At 38.1% G+C, this 21,528-nt stretch overlaps 4 protein-coding genes across 5 annotated transcripts in view; 1 reads left to right on the top strand and 3 right to left on the bottom strand.

The window, feature by feature from the left end:
- Positions 1-483: 483 nt before the first annotated feature.
- On the bottom strand, positions 484-4,469 carry LOC103472495 (heparin binding growth factor). Its single transcript, XM_008422185.2, has 7 exons — positions 4,242-4,469; positions 4,027-4,117; positions 2,564-2,640; positions 2,070-2,208; positions 1,296-1,454; positions 1,041-1,211; positions 484-588 (listed from the first exon to the last, which is right to left on the bottom strand). The coding sequence occupies exons 2-7, from the start codon at positions 4,111-4,113 to the stop codon at positions 568-570; spliced, it is 654 nt and encodes a 217-aa protein (XP_008420407.1). The 5' UTR covers positions 4,114-4,117; positions 4,242-4,469; the 3' UTR covers positions 484-567.
- A 1,245-nt stretch (positions 4,470-5,714) lies between these two features.
- Positions 5,715-11,398, top strand: prcc (proline rich mitotic checkpoint control factor). The gene is made up of 7 exons (XM_008422184.1): positions 5,715-6,080; positions 6,165-6,212; positions 7,413-7,901; positions 8,566-8,658; positions 8,786-8,932; positions 9,067-9,132; positions 9,644-11,398. Exons 1-7 carry the CDS (start codon positions 5,805-5,807, stop codon positions 9,728-9,730), a joined length of 1,206 nt encoding a protein of 401 aa, XP_008420406.1. The 5' UTR covers positions 5,715-5,804; the 3' UTR covers positions 9,731-11,398.
- Positions 11,399-11,949: 551 nt separating this feature from the next.
- On the bottom strand, positions 11,950-15,917 carry mrpl9 (mitochondrial ribosomal protein L9). Its single transcript, XM_008422183.2, has 7 exons — positions 15,643-15,917; positions 14,411-14,570; positions 14,204-14,328; positions 14,066-14,119; positions 13,843-13,944; positions 13,108-13,191; positions 11,950-12,358 (listed from the first exon to the last, which is right to left on the bottom strand). Exons 1-7 carry the CDS (start codon positions 15,721-15,723, stop codon positions 12,098-12,100), a joined length of 867 nt encoding a protein of 288 aa, XP_008420405.1. The 5' UTR covers positions 15,724-15,917; the 3' UTR covers positions 11,950-12,097.
- Positions 15,918-19,913: 3,996 nt separating this feature from the next.
- LOC103472490 (1-phosphatidylinositol phosphodiesterase-like) overlaps positions 19,914-21,528 on the bottom strand; it is a 4,858-nt gene continuing 3,243 nt past the window's right edge. The window contains exon 4 of one of the 2 annotated variants that reach the window (XM_008422179.2): positions 19,914-20,999. In XM_008422179.2, the coding sequence (XP_008420401.1) occupies positions 20,643-20,999 (357 nt within the window). In that variant the 3' untranslated portion in view covers positions 19,914-20,642. The remainder of the gene's footprint in view (positions 21,000-21,528) is intronic. The other variant, XM_008422181.2, reaches the window with a different exon arrangement.

Below are 21,528 nucleotides of genomic sequence, written 5' to 3'. Positions count from 1 at the left end.
ATGCATTCAATGACTGAATAATAAAGGGTTTAATGAGGCTGAGAAGCAGGTTGATACAAACGGGTGAAATGGTTACAAACTAAAGCTGAGATGGTGAAAATTTGTTGTTTTCTTTTTCTTCTGTACATTATGTTTTAAAACCCACTGAATGGGGGTAGTTTGTGATTTAATCTTCTTTTGTGTTAAATGCAGTATATATTAAGTTTATTTCTTCCCTCATACTGGCAAATGTTTTGACACCCATTATTCAGTCTTTGTAATTATGTAATTGCACTTAGAAATAAAAAATATATAAACACCAAAATCCTGTTTGTACACGAGCTTGAAAACGCTCAATTCAATTGTTTGAAGCCTGATCAGCGAATGTTTACTTTTGTTTATTCTGGGATATATAATATCCCAATAGTGGCAAATGGAAATTTGTTTGTCTTTCAATACAAGTTTTTTCCTCACATAATTCGCTCATTAATTAAACAGCTGAAATCTGGCCTTCTGCAGGTGTTTATTTCGAAGCCTTGAATTTCAGAGAGAAGAATTGAGGGTTGTTGGTTTTCTTCTGAGTCGACGTTAAGCGCTGTCTGTTACAGGCTGCGGGGAGAAAAGAAAACTGTAATTAGTGCAGTGGTTTAAACATGAGCAGTGTAAAATTAATAAATACCACATGCACAAAAAAGCTACAACTAATGATTATTTTAGTAACAATTATTCTGATGATTAATTCTTTTTTTTACACAATATTATAAATGGATAAAAAATGCTTATAATTCAATTCCTTTCTTAAATAACAAAAACATTTTAAATTCTAAACTGTAATATAAATAAAATGCTGTCATTTATGTTTAAATTTGTATTAAATAAGAGATATCTTGCTGTTGAACTGGTATGTAGCTGAAACCAGATAGTCACACAGACACTCTGTATAAACAGACAACCAGGTTTGGTTTATCTGACTAATGACATGCAGCATCTTTACTAGCCTAAAAGTATGTTAGTCAATTCTAATAGTTTGATCGTAGCCATCATTAATGAGAACATTTCACCTTTTCTGCTGTTAGCTGGGCCTCTGCTGGAGCTTTCTCCTGGCCTTCCGGTTTCGACTCGCTCTGTGAGGAAGGCGCTGTTGCCTTGGTTCCTTCCACATCATTGAGCTTGGCCTCTGTGTTGGGCTTTTCGCCTTCTTCCTCTGTAATCTTTGGCCGCTTGGGAGATTCCTATCAAAGTGCAGCGAACGTTGATGACAGCCTGGCAGTAATCTAACCGTGACGGTTTGGACAATCTGACAGATTGAAGCTCACCTCTGTGGACTCCTCTGCTTTTCGTTTAGTCCCTCCCCTCTCGTTCTTCTCGTCGATGATCAGAGTCCCCTCCTCTTCGTCACTGCTGCCCTCGGTGTTGGCCTTCTCTGAGCCGCCTATGTCTCCAGTAGCTTCCGATGAGTTCTCGTTCTTTGCCGACTAAAAAGAGAATAAAGTAAATGTAAAAGCAATACAAATGTAAACGTCACCATGAACCAAGAGATGGACATCCATTCATAAATCATTCTATATAACAGCATTAGAGGTTAAAAACTTGTCTGTTGCATTGATCGGGTCGATATTTTATTTTATAAAACAAAACCGTAAAACACCAGAAACAAAAAAGAGTCGTACAGGAATTAAGAACTGCACAACATTAGGGAAGCATGTGATAATGGTGGTAAAAATGTAAATAAAAACAACATATATCTTACTAAACAGTATTAATCACTTTCATTGCAAACAAAAACCTATGATAGCAAGGAATTAGTAAAGCTACTGACAAAAATCACGACCAAAGATTCATTATATTTATCTCAACACAGTAGTTTATTGAAAACATGGTTGCATTTGAGGTTATGGTGGGGAAAAAAAGAAAAGCTGAACATTTCAGCGCTCCCTTAGAACATTTTCTGCTGCTTTAACCAGTGAAACACCCGCAAATATACCAGACAGAGAGAGCCTGATTATTTGGTACTTCTATTAATCTGAGCAGTTGTTTGCAATATTGATGTTTTGCCCAGCGATACACAGTCATTCAGGCAGACTACCAACCTCGTAGGCTTCGTGAGTGACAGTGGGGTTGTTCTCAATTTCCCAGAGTCCCTCAGCAAAGCCTTTCCTCTTGTTGGTCTTTCCAAATTTCTCCTTGCATTCCTCATATGGGAAAAGATCCTTGGCCCCCAGAAAAGCCCTGTGATCATTGAACATTTGAGATGAACCAAAATCTGAAATCAAGCTCACAACAAAAATATTTCAACAATGACAGAGGTCTGCAAAGTACATGTTATTTACCTGTGACAAAATGTATGTTAGTGATTGATTGGTTGATTTGGTTAAGGATGAAAGTAATGAGTAATAACAGAGGTGTAAAAAGTTTTAAGAATTTTTGTTTGAAATGCAGCATTTTCATAGGGTGTGCCAAGATGTGAGTGCTGAGGCTACACAGTAATTGATAGCTGACCAATCTAAAATAGTAAAGTGGCACAGTTTTTGACATTTCTCCTGCACAAAGTAAATCAACAACAGGTCAAACACAAAATACTTACGTCTCATGTGTCCCAAAGAAGAACACCTGGTACTTGTTTGAGGGTGACTTCACAGCTCCTTCGGGTAGTTCATCAATCTGGGAAAGAAAAGAGGAGATGAATCATAAAATGCAAACTTAAAAAGAAAAATGGGAAAGGATGCTTTCTCAAACTAGTTAAATCAACAGTCTGAGCCACATAATCTAATAATAGTAAATTGCTGAACATCCTTTCTGTGCACCTTTTGGGCCTGTCATTCTGGGGATATCAATAGCACACAGCTAAGTACAGAGGGACAACGCCACCACCAGAATGATGGACAGACATGGTGACCATTTGCCTCTGCCAGACGGGGCTTTTGGCATTCACCAGATAGGAGCGCTGTGAGCTGGTAGTTAGGGCTGGGCCCAAATTCTGTTGATACAAAGCTGATAAGATTGAATAAACGGAGGGAAAAGACACTGCCAAAAGTCACTGTTACAGCTGAAGGTAAAGAGTAATCTGTCTGCAATCACTTTTATTGAAAAAAAAAAATGGTATTAACTACTTTTCTCAGTTACATTTACTAAGGTAACTTCTTGGTCAATTACATTTTTACATTAGTAAAGTTATGTTTAAGTATTACTCCAGTACAATTTGGGGTTGTAAGAAAAATGAGAGAGAGACACATTTCTCCGTTTCATTTAAAGGGTGAGAAAAAACATGAAAATTTAAACTTCACTCGAACATACAGAACCTGGTCAAACTGTGTAAATAAACGCATAGAAATGTCCAACGACCAAGGGTACTGTGACAAAAAATGTTTAACCCCGAAATGAACAGTGGCCGTCTTAAATGGCAAACTGAAGACATGATGTGACAGAACAAGTAAAAAGAAAACCGTTTCAACGTGAGAGGCAGCGCAATTGTGAGGCCAGGTGCGCATGTTTACAAACAGCGATGCATAAAACCATCACGAATAAGTCAGTAATTAAACAGCTGTAAAGAAAACAGACATATCTAATATGCATTTAATGACGATAAATGACTTAGTGCGTTGTTATACCGCATGTTAAGCTGTTAGTTAACGTTCGCACACGGTCAGCGGTTATAGGTGCTTGACATGACCGTTAGTTTGTGGCTCACGCGCTGTAACGGCTGCGAAAAGCTTAAAGTTAACGCTAGCCCCTCCACAGGCCTCAGGGGACACGAAAGCGGCGCATAACGAGAACTAACAAATAATTCAATGACGGCATCGGTGTTTAATAAGATGCCTGCAATTTTTATGTTATGGTGCGCACGAAAGCAATGTGTAATCGCCAACTACTGGGTCTTTTCGTTTGCGCTGGCTAAAAACGGCCGCGCTAAGCTAACTCATGGTAGCTGGCTACCGTTAGGCCTCTCGGGTGAACAAGTGGAAGGTAGAAAGGCAGCAGCAGACAGACAAATTCAAGTTAGCAGCACAGTCAAAGCTGGAAGCTAAACATGTAACGGCGGGAGCTTACCCTAGCAGGCCAGTGTGGATACCCCTTCATTTTAGCAAACACCAGGTCTCCAGGTTTGTATTCCTTTTGCCTGTTGGTTCTCGGCATGGTTCTGGTTGAATATCAGAGATGTGTTTAAATAAAAAGAAATGCTAGTATGGCTTAAAATTTCTTGTGAACACCTTCTGCGACAAAAACCAAAGCAGAGTGTCGATCTGACAACCAAATAAACAAACCAGGCGCGGAAAAATTGGAGCGAAGACGCAGCGGGCGATTTTTTTCTTTCTTCTTCTTTGGATTCAGAGCAACGGAAACAACCCGCAGCCAAAAAAAAGAGAACAATTTCTGCGCTACATGAATTTCTACTGCTTAGCGCGAAATATGTTCTACCGAGTATAAACGTTAGCCCGTCCTCCGGACTATTTAGGTTTGAAATGGAAACCCGCTTTCCTCGACAGACGCGCCCCCCAGTATTTACATGAAATCAAAACACAGCGCCCCTACTGGCCAAAACTTCACATCAAAGTAAATTTCTCAAACATGAAATTGAGATTAAATACATGGATGACGTCGAAACTAAACCAAATCTCTACCTTTAGTTTCGTATTTTTATATGTAATCTGACGTTTATCTCAGCATTCATCTCAATTTCTGATTTTAATCTCAGAATTCTGAAATGTTCAACATTCAAAATGTTGAGATTAATGTCAAAATATGGTCTTCTTAAAATACTGGCCTAATATTTATTTATTTTTTGCTTAAATCATTTTTTGGCAATAAGAAGGTGTAATTTTTTTTTCACCTTGTTTCCCCCCAAAATCACTTCACTTTCCAGATTCACCTTTCTGAATCTAGATTCAGGAAGGTGGCGATATACATATACTTTTCAATAACCCTAATCCATCCATCCATTTTTCCCCACCCTTGTCCCTCAGTGGGGTTGGGAGGGTTGCCGGTGCCTATCTCCTGCTAACGTTCCGGGCGAGAGGCGGGGTCACCCTGGACAGGTTGCCAGCCTGTCGCAGGGCAACACAGAGACACACAGGACAACAACCATGAACATACACACATTCACACCTAGGGGCAATTTGGAGAGGCCAATTAACCTGACAGTCATGTTTTTGAACTGTGGGAGGAAACCGGAGTACCCGGAGAAAACCCACGTATGCACAGGGAAAACATGCAAACTCCATGCAGAGAGACCGGGGCCGGGAATCGAACCCAGAACCTTCTTGCTGCAAGGCAACTGCGCCACTGTGCAGCCCATGACCCTAATCCTTTTCCGTAATATTGAAACGCACAAGTATTTAGAATGAGAACCTGTTGTTTCACAACCTGCTCGCTAGGGGCTCTATGGTTTCAGTGCTACTGTAAATAACACAGGAAAAAGAAGTCGGCGGTCGTCCTCAATCACTGGATGATGAAGGCGAATGTTTTGATGGAGTCAAGGGAGTACTGGCCGTAGTTTACGAATGCAGAGTTACTTCAAAGCGACACATTGTGTTCGTTTTGCTCAGTAGCAGACATTACAGTTAAAATTTCTGCATCCGGGCTAGAAACTGTGATAAGATAGGTCACGGTGGCCTAGCTAGCATCCGCTAGCTCCGTGTTTCCAGTTGATCAGCTCATCCCGTCTTTAATGCTCTAATCGCTGTTATATTATCTGTTTAGCAAAGATAGTCGTACATTTAAAACTCGGGTCAGCTCACCGAGAAACACGCTTGTGCGGCTTTTTCAGAGCGACTCATCCATGTCCACTAGTTCCTGCAGAATACTAATCCTCGGTAGCCTCAGCAAACATGTCTCTAGTCGCTTATGGTAGCAGTGATGAGAGCGACTCGGAGGAAACGTCGACCTCCGCCGCAGCTGAGAGTAAAACTAGCGGGGGAGGGCTTTTCTCTTTCCTGCCTGCACCTAAAGCATCTGGATCTGCAGCTGGAGGGAAGGAGGCAGTATCCAGGGCAAAAAACTCTGCAGCAAAGGAAAGCACAGGAGGGTTCCTGTCCAGTCTGCCCAAACCCAAGAAACGAACGGAGCCTGTCAAGATCCCTGTGCCACAACTTCAGAGGCGAGATGTAAGTGAAATCAGACCCCTGATCATGCGCAGTACTCACTCTGGTTGACCTGAGATGATCATTTCTAATAATTTTTATTTACAGTCAGACTCAGATGATGATGAGCCAGTCCCAAAGAAGCTGCAAACCCAGGTAAGAGTAGGTCTGTCACGATAACACATTTTGCTAGACGATATATTGTTCCGTAAGTTATTGTGATAAACGATAATATTGTTGTTTTGAGACCATTCTTAAGTAAGATGATGGTAGTGACAAAATAATAATTCAAAAACACATTCTAAAAGATCTGTAAACCTTAAATTCTAATGAACATTTAACACTGAAACTGGAAAATAAACATTCAAAATAAATAAAACAACAAATAAAATTAACTTATAGTCTGTGTAAACAAAATTCTGTGTAAACAAGTCTGTGTAAACAAAATTGTCCTTCAAAATAAGGGCTGGTTGAGACCAAATCACCAAACTTAAGACTTTTATCAGATAGAAAAAAAGAGAAACTATAAATCATGCCAATGGAAATTGAGTTTGTTTTAATTTATTGTGATTTATTAATTATTGTGACCGGCCTAGTAATCAGTGTTTATCTTATCAGTACTCACATTTTGTTTGCCAACTTCAGTGTAGTTTATTGGAATTTTATGAGACAGAAAAAAAGCACCACCTCCAACCTCACAATTATGTGAGGTGGAAGTAAAATTAAATGGAGTTTAATTTTACCTGTTCTGTACAAAACTGTAAAAAAAAAAACAAAACTCAAGAGGCTTAAAATAGATTTAAATTATTATTTTAGTTGTCAATTATTCTAGCATTTGTTTAATTATATAAAAAAATTAACATTTTGTAGATTTTTAATTTAAGCCTTTTTATACAATATTAAAAATACTTCAGTGATGTGAATCATCAATTCATTTTTTAAATAAGAAAAAATAACGAAGCATTCCTTTAGTCAATTTGAACTGGGTGAAGCTAAAACTGAGTCACTCTTGGAGTTTTGGGTAAAACATATCTACAGAAAGTTTTTTTATTTTTCTTTCATCATAAATGCAAAATGTTGTACAGCTTGTTGTAAAATGTTGTAAAGCTTGTACATTTTTTGGCTTAATTCTCTGAATATTTCTGCCATTTTTGGGGACTGTATGCTCCAGTTAATAATTAATCTATCACTAAATTAGTTGATTATTTTAATAATCTAGCTCTGTTCGTTTCACCTTCTGAAGTTCAAAGGAGTTGTAAACCTTTCAAGAAAAACTAAAACTAGTTTCTCCTCCTAGTTTGTCACTGTAACAAGAATCATTCCCATTTTAACCAGTTTGACCGTTCCTCTCACCAGGGCGCCGGTTCAGGTCTGTCCTCCATTCTCCCCAAACCCAAAAACCTAACAGTGAAGGAGACGGACCGACCTTTGATCCCTCACACGCTCACTAAGCGTCCAGACCCCAAAGCACCCAAGCCTGGAGCTGCTGCTCCGGGTCTGCTCGGTTCCAGTGCGTCTCCCTCCGCCATCAAAGCCGCGGCCAAGTCAGCGGCCCTGCAGGTGGCGAAGCAAATCGCAGCAGAAGACCAGAACAACGAGGAGGACATAACCCCTCAGAACTACTTTTCCCTGGAGGACGACTCCCAGCCTCTTCCCGACGTCGTCCCGATCGTGGATCCTGAGCCGGCGGCCCCAGCTGAGCCCTGTCCTTACGTAGCCGCTGATGAGCCGGGACAGTCGAATGCACCTTTGGACTTTGGAGGGAGCCATGAGGGAGCGAGCGCATGGGACGGTCAATACGACCAGTATCAACAACCCATGGCTGGCCCAGAGGCGCTCCCCGAGGTAAAACCAGCTATTTATAGGAGCCAGCTCGAGTCAGACGCAGAGTAATGCACTGTGTGCTCAAGTCTTTACTGATAGAATCTGACCTGAAATGTAACTAAAGTCAACTATTACTGAAACTAACATTTATTTTAGGAATCGATTAATCTAATTCTGCACTCTATTCATTTAACCTCTTAAGCTTTTTTTATGCAATATTAGAAAGATATTAAAATATGCAAACAAACAATTAAATTTCTTTTTTTAAATAAAAATAAAAATGTTATTGCCTAATGTAGCATTTCTTTAGTGAATTTGGATTGAGTGAAGCTAAAACTGCCATTTGAGGAGTTTTGGGTAAAACATATCGACAGACAAACGTGTTTTCATCGTAATTGCAAAATGTAAATATATTTTGTACAGTTCTGGATTAATTTCTGCTCTGAAAATGTTTTTTTTTTCCAGCAAATTGCATTTTTTGGGGTATCTATACTCCAGTTAGCGATTAATCGATTACTAAATTAGTTGACTATTATTTCAGTAACTGGTTGGATTAATCATTTCAGCCCTAAAGCCAACATTTTCTCAGTTTGTTGTAAATACATTATTTTTACTGGAAGTACTTTGTTCTCATCTATAAATATAATGAAGCTATACTTCAGGTCCCTTTTGTTTTCATTTAAAGGGTTACTATGACGCGCCGTACTACCAGAACCCCAACCCGGAGTTGGCAGAAGCCGAGCCGCCGGACAGCTCCACCATGTTTGACGACGAAGGGGTAGGAAAGATTTACTGTTTATTAATAAATCTGCCTTTCTGAACCCATTTACGCTTCAGCTTAGGCCTTAAATTAGCTTCTAACTTGCAAACCACTACAAACTCCTTCTCACTTGCCTGCTGTGCAGTTCATGCGGCTTCAGGGGAAAAGAAACCGAGGCAAAGAGGAAGTGAAGTTTCTGGAAATCAAAGGAGACGACCAGCTGAGTGGGAACCAGCAGTGGATGACCAAGAGCATCTCTGAGGAAAAACAAACCCGCCAGTCGTACAGCAAGGTGAACGTTTTGCATGAGCTCTGTGTGGTTTTGGTTAAAAACGGCAGACTTGGGTGCTTTTATTGGAAAAAAGCATAAAAATAAATGACGCATTTAAAGCTGACTTTAGTGCTTTTTGATGTTTCTTTCTGCAGAGAAGAGGAGACCAGCCTACAGGGCAACAGAGGCGAAAGCATCAGATAACGTATCTCATTCACCAGGTGAGCAGCTGCTGAAAGACGCAAAGCATTTAAATAACTCTTGGAAACATTAACCATAAAGGAGAGGCTTCATTGACCATAGTGTTTACATTACTTTTTCATTTTAAAAAACACTTTTTAATTCGCATTTTAGGTCACTAGAGCACAACTTATACCTAGCAGGGAAATAGATGGAAAATTAAGAAACTAAGCTGTTTTAGCATTGAAACAACTTAGTTTCAGTGTAGTTGTAGTTCTTATCTTCTTAAATTTTTTTTATTTTTTAATCAAACAACTTCCAACAATTTTCACTGGAGTTAAAATAGAGCCGGAATTCGTAATATTTAATAGCAGTTCTTCACCATGTACATTTCACACACTGCAGTAACAATGAATTTACAAAATATTGTGTTGCCCTAATCTGTGTGAACATATATTTTTGAGTCTTGCCACAGACTGTCACATTGATTTAGGTCCATACTTTGACTATATAAACAGAGTTTCTGAATTTCTTTGGTTTGCTTTTTCCCAGGCGAAGGAACGCGAGATTGAGCTGAAGAACAACTGGGCAGAAAACAGGATGACCCGGCGTCAGACCCAGGCTAAATATGGCTTCTAGATCCTGTAGCTTTGGACTGCTGTGGCGTACAGACACATCGTATCCCAACTTACCGATCTCCAGATTTATCCTCTTCCTTTAGGAGCAAAACCTGTTTCTTTCCTCCTGATCTGCAGCCCGCAATGTCTTGAACTGATAATACTCTGTTTGATATGGTGTTACTCTGTCTGAATCCCGGTCACTCCTAGTAAATACAAAGGCTATACCTACAGAGAAACCCAACCGGTGTTTTTAAGGTACCAGAACCACACGTTTCTCCTTTGGATGTTTATAAAACATATTCATGGTATTTTCTAAGGTCTGATTTATTGTTTTTGTTGTGCGTTTGGTTGTTTTTAGTTACAATTTTAAGATAGAAAGCTGTGATGCAAAATATTCACTGAATCATCAGCCAGTCAGTAAATTATGCTTCAATGACGACTTCGTCGAGAGCCAACCAGGCGCTTAGATTTGGTCAATCTTTATTGCAAAAACAAAATAAAAAATCTTTAAAAATGTGGTCCCAACCCTCCAAAAGAAGAATTTAATGTGAAAATTCTTGACTTTTTGGCCTCAGAAATCTTTAAGTAGATTCAGAATTTTCTAAAAAATTCTTAGGTGTTGGAGAAATAATTCTGAGATTTAAGGCAAAATTCTACAGAAGAAAACCCTCAAAATTCTGACTTTAATCTCAGAATTCTGTTTTTTTTCTTCAAAACTTCTGAGATTTAAGGAAGAATTCTGATTAATATTAATATCAATTCTTGACTTGTTGGCCCCAGCAATTAGAGAGTAAATTCAAAAATTAATAATAATTTTATAATTAATAATCTAAATTATTAGATTAAATTAATCTAATAATTTAATCTAATAGATTAATAAAAAAAAACTTAATTAAGTTAATTTCAAATTTTGTCAGAGTTCTGATATGAAGTCAGATTTCTGGGTTATTGGGCTTCTATTTACAGATTCTTTTATCTCAAAATGCTGAGATTAAACTCAGAATTCTAGCTTTAATCTGTTAAATTGATTAATTTGACATTTTTTTCCCCTCTCAAATTAAGTTATTTTTTCCATGTTGCTGTTCTGTAGCAAACATCAAGTTGTTTTATTTTACTAGGAGTTCTAGAAATCTGTAACACTTGTTTTCTTTACTACTTTTCTTTTTTTCTTCTGCGGGTTTCAGTCGTTTTAGGTTCAATCTGAACAGTTTGATCGCAGGATTGTTGGGAGAAAATGTGAACTTTAAAAGCCCAAACTAAACTGTCCAGATGGACACATTTGCATCTTTTCTTCTTGTGTTTTCACATTGTATGTTTACTATAGGAGCAGTTCTGTATATATTATTTTTCTCTGAAATGCCAGATAAACCCTCCATTAATAATGTGCTGGTTCTCTCCAGTAGCTTAGCGATGCTAACAAGATACCAGTAGGATTTCTTCAAAAGCCTGTAAATGTGAACGGATCCAACTCAACCCCAAATAAAAACCCAAATGTTATATATCAGCAGTAAAAGGTGAATTTGTAGTCAGAAAGGAATTTAAAGTTACAGAAGTTTAAATATATATTTGTTATGTTGAAACAGGATTAAATGTTAAATTTTTCAATTTGCGTTGCAAAAAAAGCCCTGTTTTTGTTCACTTTGTATAAGTGTGTAATTAAAATCCAATAAACAAGTTTTGAATTTTTCTTGTTTTCTGACATTTTTAATGCCTTTTTGCCGTTTCTTAAATGTGACATTATGCTTCCTTGAACAGGTTAGGTCTATGTGCTGTACAAAACATTCATTACATTTTTTGCCAAAATAATTCTTGTACGTTTGATTTGTAGCTAAAAAAAATACTTGTATAAACGTGAAAAGCCCTTTCTGCTTGATTTATCAATACTGTGTAGAACTAATGTTTATTTTTGGAATCACCAATTAATAAATGGATAAGGTGCTTAAAAGATTTTAAAAGCATTTCAACAAGGTAAAGGAAGGTGAAGGATTTTTTGGTATAACATATTTACAATGTTTTTTTCCTATCTTAAATGCAAGATGCATTTATTTATTTTTGTACATTTTTGGCTTATTTGGTGTTCTGAGAATGATATTCTTTCAGCAAATGTCCTTTTTAGAGAGTAAATACTCCAATTAACCATTAATCAGGATGCATTTTGTATAATCCACACTGGAATAATAAATTAGCTCAAATACATCATTAAAACCCAGAAATCAATTAAAAACTCAAGGAAAATTCTCACCCTAGTAAACAGCTTTTATTTTCCATAATGAAGAACAAATTTACCGATTCCAAAGTGAGCTCAAGATTTATTCCTACATGTTGCATTTTTGTTTAGCGACATAAAAACCATCAGCTTGATATTTCTTAAATATTTAGGAGTCCTTTACTTTTTATCAGAGTTTCCAGTCGGTGGTGATGTTGATCCCTGCTGGGTTTGGACGGTTGTTGAGTCTTTACCGTCTTCCGCTTCCTGCTCATCAGAAACGGCCGTTAAAATGGCGTCGTCCTCCTCGGCGTCAGCCTGTGAGTCTCGTTCGACCGCCAGCAGCTTCCGTTGCGTCTTCAGCTGCTTCTTGTGGACCGCGGACTGATCTTCGTACGGCAACAGAGAGATGGGAATGCGAACTGTGTCCATCCCATTAACCTGGAAGACGTTGAGTAGAGACGCAAATTATAGATTAATAATTAGTTCATCTAAAGTTGACAGATCTCATTGGTCGACTAACGATATTAATATGCGGCCATTTTCTTTAAAAAGAAAAATGTCTTTCCAAAGTATAAAGGGCTACATTTCAATATTTTGTAACAACTGCATTAGATACCGACTGAATTATCAAAACTTTGTTTTTCGCATTATTAAACCCAAGATACATATTACAAAATATAACAAACCAAGAACTACTTAGTAGCTGAAACTAATAAAATGTGAAATACTGCAGCTCGGCTGAAAAAGCGTCATTAAGCAGAAACGCAAGGAGTTTATGTCGGGTATTTATATTTCAAAACTGAACTGCATAATGTGCATTTTCTATCCCACACCGGACTGTTTGGGTTTCCCTTTCCTGTTCTTGTACTGCCGCGCCGCCATCTTTATTTCCGTTTCAACGGCTCCGTTTAAAGATGACTAGCGGCGCCCTCTGCTGGACGGCGGCCAAACTACAATACTAAAAGAAGGTTTAGGGTGGACTTTATTAGTTAATCGATTGAAACTAATTTTTATCTAATAATCTATTAATCGACAATTAATCGTAAGTCAGTTAATTATCTGTATTCCTAATTCAAAGGCAAAGTAAGCACATTGTTGGTGTATTTTAAAGCAAAAAAAAAAAAAAAAAGATAACTGTCCGGAAGTTACTGTTAAAAGAACAGAAAATAAGAGAGAGAGAAACTCACTGTAATATCACACCAGTATTCTCCCAGTTCCTTTATTGGCTCAAACGGCAGACTCAACGCACGAGGCGCAACAACAATTCCCAGCTGAAGAGGTGTGACAGAAACGAGAACAAATCAGCTGCTTGTATTCTCACTCAAGTTATTTTGTACACAGTTATTCAGTCCAACAACCCATGAAAAAACTCTTACTAGGCTGGCACAAAATATCAAATCGCAATAGTCACGGCTGTATAATTGTGTGCAAAAATCAGGCCTGCAAAAAGCTGTTTGAATGCCATATTTCAACAGGTAAATATATTTCAAGTGCCTTGCATTTCCATTTTGCATATCAATATTACATTTGACCACCTTGAAGAAGTGTCCCTGCTTTTCATCCACACACCTTTCCACACTGATATTGCAATCGGTTGTTTCAGATCAAAAACAATTAAAAAACCAATTAAGACCTCATTGGGTCATCATTATCAAGTCAACATGGAAAGTTTTAAACCTTTTTCTTGGCTATTTCAGTCCCCAGACCTACATCCTGTAGAAAATCTGGAGAAATGGAGGAGGACTGACTGTTGTCCTCTTGGCAAAAGGCGGTTGAACAACGTATTACCAGAAGGGGGCATCATATTGATTATTAATTAAAGATTAGCAGTTTCAGTTATAGCTTAATTTATTGTAAAATTTCTTTACCAGTGTTGCCAACAACAGTGAATAGTGGTGCACACAAAATAAAAGTAGACAAACCTGATTTTCAAACTGTCTGCAGACAACTTCTTTAGTGAGCTGAAAGTCGTCAGACAGTGTTTTGATGATTTTTAGCTTGGTTCGCTTAAGGAGCTCAACTGTCTGTAAATAAAAAAAAGTTGGAAAACGCTCAGTAAAAGCAGTTTGTTTTACATCGCAGTGTTTTCAGTCAGACATAGGAGCAATTCTGAGTAAATGAATCATTAGTGCCAAATAAACTCACCATTAGTCCTGTTCTGGTTTGTAATCTCTGCTCTGATTGTCCCTCACGCAGAAGCTGTGTATAAATAGATGAAATGACAATGAATAGCGATATTTGACCATTTAAATTGTAAAATAAATTGCTACGTTTAGTACGCACTCTCAGCTCCTCAGCAAACATCTGTTTATTCTCCGGCGATGGGTAAACGGCGAGGCCTTGAGCCAGCAGCTTGTTTCGCCCGATGGACTTCTTCACAAACACGGTATCGCCTCTGCCACCGAGTTCTGTTATTTTACACCAAAGGAGAAGGTTTTAATATAATATTTGACTTTTTCAAAGTAATTTAGCATCAACGCAGACACTCACTTTCTACAGTTTGGGTGAGAATGAGTTCCATCTTCTCCCTGGGTGCATGTTTGGTATCCTCGACTAGCTTGTAGACTCTGTGTCTTCGGGAGTTAAACCTCGGCAGACTGCCCTCTTTGGACAAAGGGACCTCCCACCATCGCTCCACTATAACCGTGTGCTGTGGACGTTATTTAAATGATTTCAGCTGTCTTCACATGAAGAAAATACATTAAAACGTCACACACAGGCAGAAATATCCAGAATTTAAATCAGAAGACAGCGTGGAGTCAAAATCAGTTAATCAAGTTTATCTGCAACATGGCAGTTCAAAGTGCTTTACAATGAGAAAACATAAAAAACATCATATAATCGACAACGTAAGAACTGAGATATGAGAATCAAACGTGGTCCAGAGTTCGGACAGATTCTCCATTCCAAAACTGAGAATTTTTTCAGTCAGATGCCAGGAGTGGAAATTTATTTTAATTGAACTAAATGGAGACTATTTGTTTACATCAGTACATTGAAATAATGAAAACTCTCAAAATGTTCATTCTCACAATAATTTCATTTTCGTGAGATAAGAAAAACTCCAGTCCAACATTTCATGAAAGTTTAATTATGTTGAAATTAAACTCAATTCTTACTGTATTAACAATTTCATAGTCTCACTGTGTCGAGATTATAAGATTTTAATCTTTGGTTTGTTATGATGACAGTTTCATAATGTCAATTAATTGAGGTGAGATTACAAGCTCTTTTTGCTCCAACTATCTCAAGATAACTTGACCTCAATATCATAATGCTGAAATATTTTTTTCGTAAGACCACCTGATATAAAAATTGCATAATCTCATTCGTTTAAATAGTGAAAAATAAGACTTCAAGCTTGTCATTATCTTTCAGGACAGTTTTATTACGTAAAAAATTAGTTTTAAAACTGCATTTTTGAAGATATCTACATTTTCATAATCTTATTTTCCGTTGTCAACAATTTCATAATCTCATAATATCAAAAATAATAACGGGGTTGTTTTGTTGTGACCAAATGTATTTCTGGTTGTTTATGTTAATTTATCTGAAATTTGTCAGGTAAATTTAAAACGCTAAAGCAGAATTAGAAAGAAAAAAAAAGTCAAAGCCCGGTAATAAAAGTGTGGCTCATGGATTGATGAAGGTTAGGCAACAATAAGAATATCATAAACCTAAGAGGTTAGACTGCATGTTTTCAAACCCACTGCGGCACTGACCTGAGCAGAAGTCAGCGAGAAGCTCCTGACAGCGGGCTGCCTGAGCAGAACCTGAAGGGCGAAGCGGCCGCAGCTAAACATGTTGGTCCAACACCGAACTGGGAACCAGGGCCACCAGTAGCCTCACCGATACTGGTCCCTCGGAGCTTCACCAAGCCCTCGGATCCAACACAAACCACACTAACTAACCAATAAGCTAAACTCTGTTAGCTTCAGCCATGAGTGCTCGGCTCTCACTACTACAAACATGCGTCGGTTGTGACGTAAAAGCAAGCGGCAGTGCGCCATCTATCAAGCTGGAGGAGGTATTACAGGTACCTATTTACTTAATTTATTGGAAAATGTGTACAAAAATCAAGAACACTTAATAATGCTAATAATAATGCTCTCATTAAAAGTTATGACGAAACTCCTTAATTTATTGGACTCGGTTGGTTTTGTAGAGTTGTTTGTCTATTATAATTCATGACAAATGTAAATCAAATCTATGCAGATAAATTATCATAATAATGAATGTTATTTAAAACGGACAGTGAATTATCTATTTCTCCATTAGTTTTAATATTACACTATTTGTTAAAAATGTTCACTTTTTTTTTTAACTTTAAACAATTAACATCCCTATCCAGGTTATTGTCTCAAAATAAAAATAAAAAAATGGATGGACAGATTTTCATTGTCATTCAAACCTGGAAAATACTTAATTAAGTTGCGTATTATTTCAAAACATAATTCCCAATACATAGAACCGGAAGTGATCCGCGCAATCTTGGTAGGCAGAGAAACGCTACATTAGCTAAGCTATTTTCTCTAGTTTGGCAGTAAGCAGTACAGTAAATATCTCTGATATTTATCTTAGTATTACACAGAGGTGGTAGAGAACCAACAATTTGTAATTGAGTATTAGTTGTAACTAACCTATGTTATTTATAAGTTAGATAGGAATGAGGCGAGAACTAGTTCTAAATTTATGGATTATTTATTGTTGTCATAGCAACTTCATAGCAACTGGCTACCAAGATGGCTTTCAGCTACTAAGTTTCCAGAAGTGTGACATCACATGAAAACGATACTTCTTGTTTTGTCAAAATTGTAAGGGCAACTCAATCAAATTCAGTATTATAAATGCGATTAATAATCACCTCAGCATTCAACCTCCCCATTTATAGCCATGCTTATAGTGATATCTTTAATGTCTGTTGCGTTTGCACACAACGGTATTAAAGAGCATTTTTACACCACCTGAAAAGATTATAAAATCAAAACTGTAAGTGCATCAAAAAATAATGTCAAGGACAATAAGGTACACAAAGATTTCAAACACATAAAACCAAAAAAAAAATAATTACAATGATGATGGAGTACTGCAGAGTCATATAGGTCGAACACTCTAGCTGGGTTAAACTGGGCCAGATTAGAGATAAGAAAACAATGACAAAGAATGTTGCAAAAAGTCACCAGTTTGTAATCAAGCAGAATAACGAATTTTTTTTTAACATCTTGCATTTCAAATATCTGGTGTCTCATCATATTTTGACTTTAAAAATGTTGAGTTTTTGTAGGTGTGAAGCTGTAATGTGAAGAAGATTTGATATCTGATGAGTTGTACCACAGCCTGCAGAGAACAACAGATACTGAGTTGATGTTGAGGGATTAAGCTATAAAACACAAATTAACTTATTGCAAAAACACTTTTTTTTTTTTGAGAAACAAGCAGGAATAAGACATGTAGGGTGGAATTTCTGACCACAGCTACCAAACATTTTTCTATCTAGTGTACAAGCTTTAATAATGTCAGGAAAAAAGCAAGAAACTGTCAGCAAAAAGACAGAAATCTACACTACCAGCAGTGCAAGAATAACCTCAATCATTTTAAAACCTGAACCCTGATTTAAGTCACACATCCCCAGTGGCTGGCTCTTGAAAACTGGTTGCACCATAGAAGCTTTTGCGGTCTGGCAGCAAGTGGCGTCCTGCAAATACGGTGGTGCAGCAGGTGAGCAGAGCCATGCAGCAGCCACAGGCCATCACCAGGCCCATGGCAACCCACAGCAGTGTCGTCACAACAAAGGCGAACTGGTAGGTTGTCTTGTGGCAGTATGAACCTTTCTCAGTGTAGTTTGGAGGGTAAACTGCATAAACCCACGAGGAACCTAGAGGAAGAGCACAAGAAGATAACGTGTGAGATTTTAATCAGATGAGCGGTTAGAACTAGAGAAATGCACTTGCTTTCCAAATTGTACTGCTGTTCATGTTTTGGATCATCTTTTAGCTCTAAACACTTTAATTGTTGTGAAGAAAGCTTTATTTTTTTTTTCCAAAGAAGCAGTCAATTTTATCAAATGTATTTGTTTCCTGTATTATTTTTAAACAGAACAAATAAACAAAAAATAGCTGCAGTTTTAATCTTAATTTTCCATTGTGCTCCAAGTGAATTATTGCTAAATACCACAAAGTAACACTAATGCAAAGGCTCTCAAGCATTTTCTTAGCACTTAAAATCAGAAAGCGCCTTAATGCAAAGAGGTAAACATTCCCCTCACCTGCTATCAACCAGGCGAAGCTGAAGATGTGCAGGACGGTCATGCAGGCCAAGCTCAGGATGTGACAGGCTCCATCTTGGTAGCCGCTGGTGCAGTAGGTGAAAGCCAGAGACAGGAGGCTGCTCACTCCCAGCACCACCAGGTAAATGGGAATGTTGGGCTGCACCGGACAGCGATGCATGTGAGTGGCACCTGCACAGCAGCTGCAAACATCACACCTTTATCTGCTCAGAACTAGAAGTGTAAGTAGAAAAGTTAACCCACCCAGTCCAATGGCTGCGATCATCACCATCCACCAAATCATGTTCATCACGACTACAACAGCAAAGAAGCAGAGAGATTAGAAACTTTTATTTAAATTATAATCTGAAGTAGCAGACGAATGGCTTACCAGTCGTTGCAATCAGTCCGGCACTTTGAGGTCTGTAGTCCATCGTTAGAAGTTGGATTTGACTCAACCGAGGGAGTTTTACCGTGAAAAGAAAACCTTAAAATCTTCTTTCTTTCTTCTAGGTTAAGACTTCTACATGGGTTGGTCTCAACGCATTGACAAGTGACACCGTTTGCTGTTTAAACAGGATGTGAAGTCACTTGGTTGAAACATTTCAACCACTATTTTGCAACAGCCTCTGCTTCAGAGAGGAAATAACGATAAAATCAGAAAGTCTCATCTGATGCAAACAAATTAGCATCCAAATTTATGACTCAGCCACTCCAATGGAGGCCTTTTTTCTTGCAAATCTGACTTTTTAGAAAAAAGAGAGGCTTGCCTGTACTTCAGCAAGTCTACAATCAATTTAATTCAAAATCAGCTGCAAACCCATGAGGTGCAATTTCCTGTGGTCTGATATCTTTCTGAAGAGCAGCTGGATACTAAAACAAGACAAACGGCTGATGCATGAACTTTATTTTTAGAAAATTATGAAAAACTAAAAGGTGAGTTACGTTAAAGTGGAAAAAAAACTTTGCTTTTTTCTTGACACTTTTCCAAAGGAGATTAAATTAAACACATGGAGTCTTCTTACTGGGCTGCACAGTGGAGCAGTTGGTAGAGCTGTTGCCTTGCAGCAAGAAGGTTCTGTGTTCAGTTCCCGGGCCCGGTCTTTCTGCATGGAGTTTGCATGTTCTCCCTGTGCATGCGTGGGTTTTCTCCGGGTACTCCGGTTTCCTCCCACAGTCCAAAAACATGACTGTTAGGTTAATTGGCTTCTCCAAATTGTCCCTAGGTGTGAATGTGTGTGTGGTTGTGTGTCCTGTGTGTCTCTGTGTTGCTCTGCGACAGACTGGCGACCTGTCCAGGTTGACCCCGCCTCTTGCCCGGTACGCTAGCTGGAGATAGGCACCAGCAATCCTCCCGAACCCACTGAGGGACAAGGGTGCAAGAAAATAGATGGAGTCTTCTTACTAATTTGGCGCCCTCTAGTGGTGGTTGTTTGCACTAGAATTTACAGGTTTTAGAGTTGATAAGGGTAGAAATACATTCTAAACTTATCAGATTTTTATTTGTTTTTGTTGAAATATTTTAAAAACCAGAGGTGCACTTTTGCACAGCTGTTGGCGCTGTTGCCTTGCAGCAATTAGGTTCTGGGTTCGATTCCCGGCCTGAGGTCTTTCTGCATGGAGTTTGCATGTTCTTTCTGTGCATGCATGCGTTCTCTCTGGGTACTCCGGCTTCCTCACACAGTCCCAAAACATGACTGTTAGGTTAGCTGAACATAATGTGTCTCTCTATGTTGTCCTGTTTGGACTGGACACCTCTCCAGGTGTAGACGATGGATGTATAGATTTTAAAAACTGTGTGTCGCTGCTTAACATTACACTTGTTTGTGTTGGTGTATGTGTTATATAAATTCTTAATGAAATATCGTAAAGTTTGTGATTCTGATGTGACACAAAGCACAAAAAATAATTTTGCAAGACACAGAATTACTAGATATTGACTTTTTACACAATTTAAACTCCTTCAATTTATTCCTTTTAAATATTTTGTGCTTTTCCTATTCACTACGGAATAGTTTATTAGATGAGGTATTTTTCCAATTTTTCTAAACAGCAGAGGAACTCGATACGACTGGAAAAATGGATCATAACAGGAGATGAAACCAGAAATAGCTTGAACAATTTCATTTATTTGTGTGAGGCCTTGTGTTTAAATTCAAAATAAAATTTACTGTCCCCCCCAAAAGCTAAAGAAAATATGTCTTGTTTTTTTTTTTTACCTGTCATTTTCCTAATGTCAGGTAAAAACATTACCTGACATTAGGTAATGTCAGGTAATGTTTTTACCTTACCTGGTAAAAACATTACCAGGTAAGGTTTTCTACTAGTGAGTAGAAAACCTGTTTTCTACTAGTGAGTAGAAAACAGGTTTAGTTTAAAAGTTTATATATTTCTCTGGGCTGCTGTTGTTGGAAATCTACTGAATCGTTACAAATGTCTGAGTTACAACAGTATGGGTCAGTTATTAGCTGCAAAATGCTTGACCATATTCCTGAAATAAGAAATTGGATGTTTCACATCTGTTTTGTTGGTTTTCACGACCTCTCTCAGTTGGAAATTAATGATGGTTTGGATGATAGGAGCAGCTGGGAAATCCATGCATATGATTCCCAGGCGCTGGTTCTGGTCGGTCTTGGCCTGCAGGTACTCGTACAGCGGTGGGTTGATTCCCTTTGCGACAGCTCTGGGGTGGGCGAACACACCAGCTCCACTGGAGTAGGTCAGAAAAATCTGAGCCATATTTCCTGATGGTGCAGCCTCCAGGTGTTTGTAGACACTCTGCCACTTCTCCTCCAAATTCAGCAGAGAGGGTACCTGCAGGCAGCAGCAAATGTACATCACCGGAAATACTTAAAACTACACTGAGAGCAAATTTATTAGGCTACCATGAACCTAAATTTACATTTTTGATAAAAAAATAAAAATAGACACTTACTCCTCTTCCTTTTTAGTTTCACAGCAATGCTTGTCTGATTCTTGTTGGATTTAGAACCTTAATCTCATTGGCCAATAAGAAACTGCCGTATTTTTCGGACTACAAGCCGCTACTTTTTTCCTAAGCTTTGAACCTTGCGGCTTGTTGCCTGGTGCGGCTTTTCTGTGGATTTTTCTTCAAACACCAGGGGGCTCTTTAGCAGGAAGTGAATCATTGGAAGTCAAAATTGGAAATCAAAGAAGAAAGTGCTGATTTTCAATTAGAACAAGCACATGCTTGCAGCAGGCATATTTTCAAATTTATTACCCGGTATTAAGGACGCAGCAAAGGGTTGCGTCCTTAATAAATCTGTGGAAGAAATAGCGGAGATACCAGTGGCTTATATATATATATATATATATATATATA

The sequence above is a fragment of the Poecilia reticulata genome, linkage group LG11 (genome assembly GCF_000633615.1).
Source record: "Poecilia reticulata strain Guanapo linkage group LG11, Guppy_female_1.0+MT, whole genome shotgun sequence".
Taxonomy (NCBI): Eukaryota; Metazoa; Chordata; class Actinopteri; order Cyprinodontiformes; family Poeciliidae; genus Poecilia; species Poecilia reticulata.
Note: the sequence above shows the minus strand (reverse complement) of the source record. Positions and strands in the feature narration are given on the sequence as shown.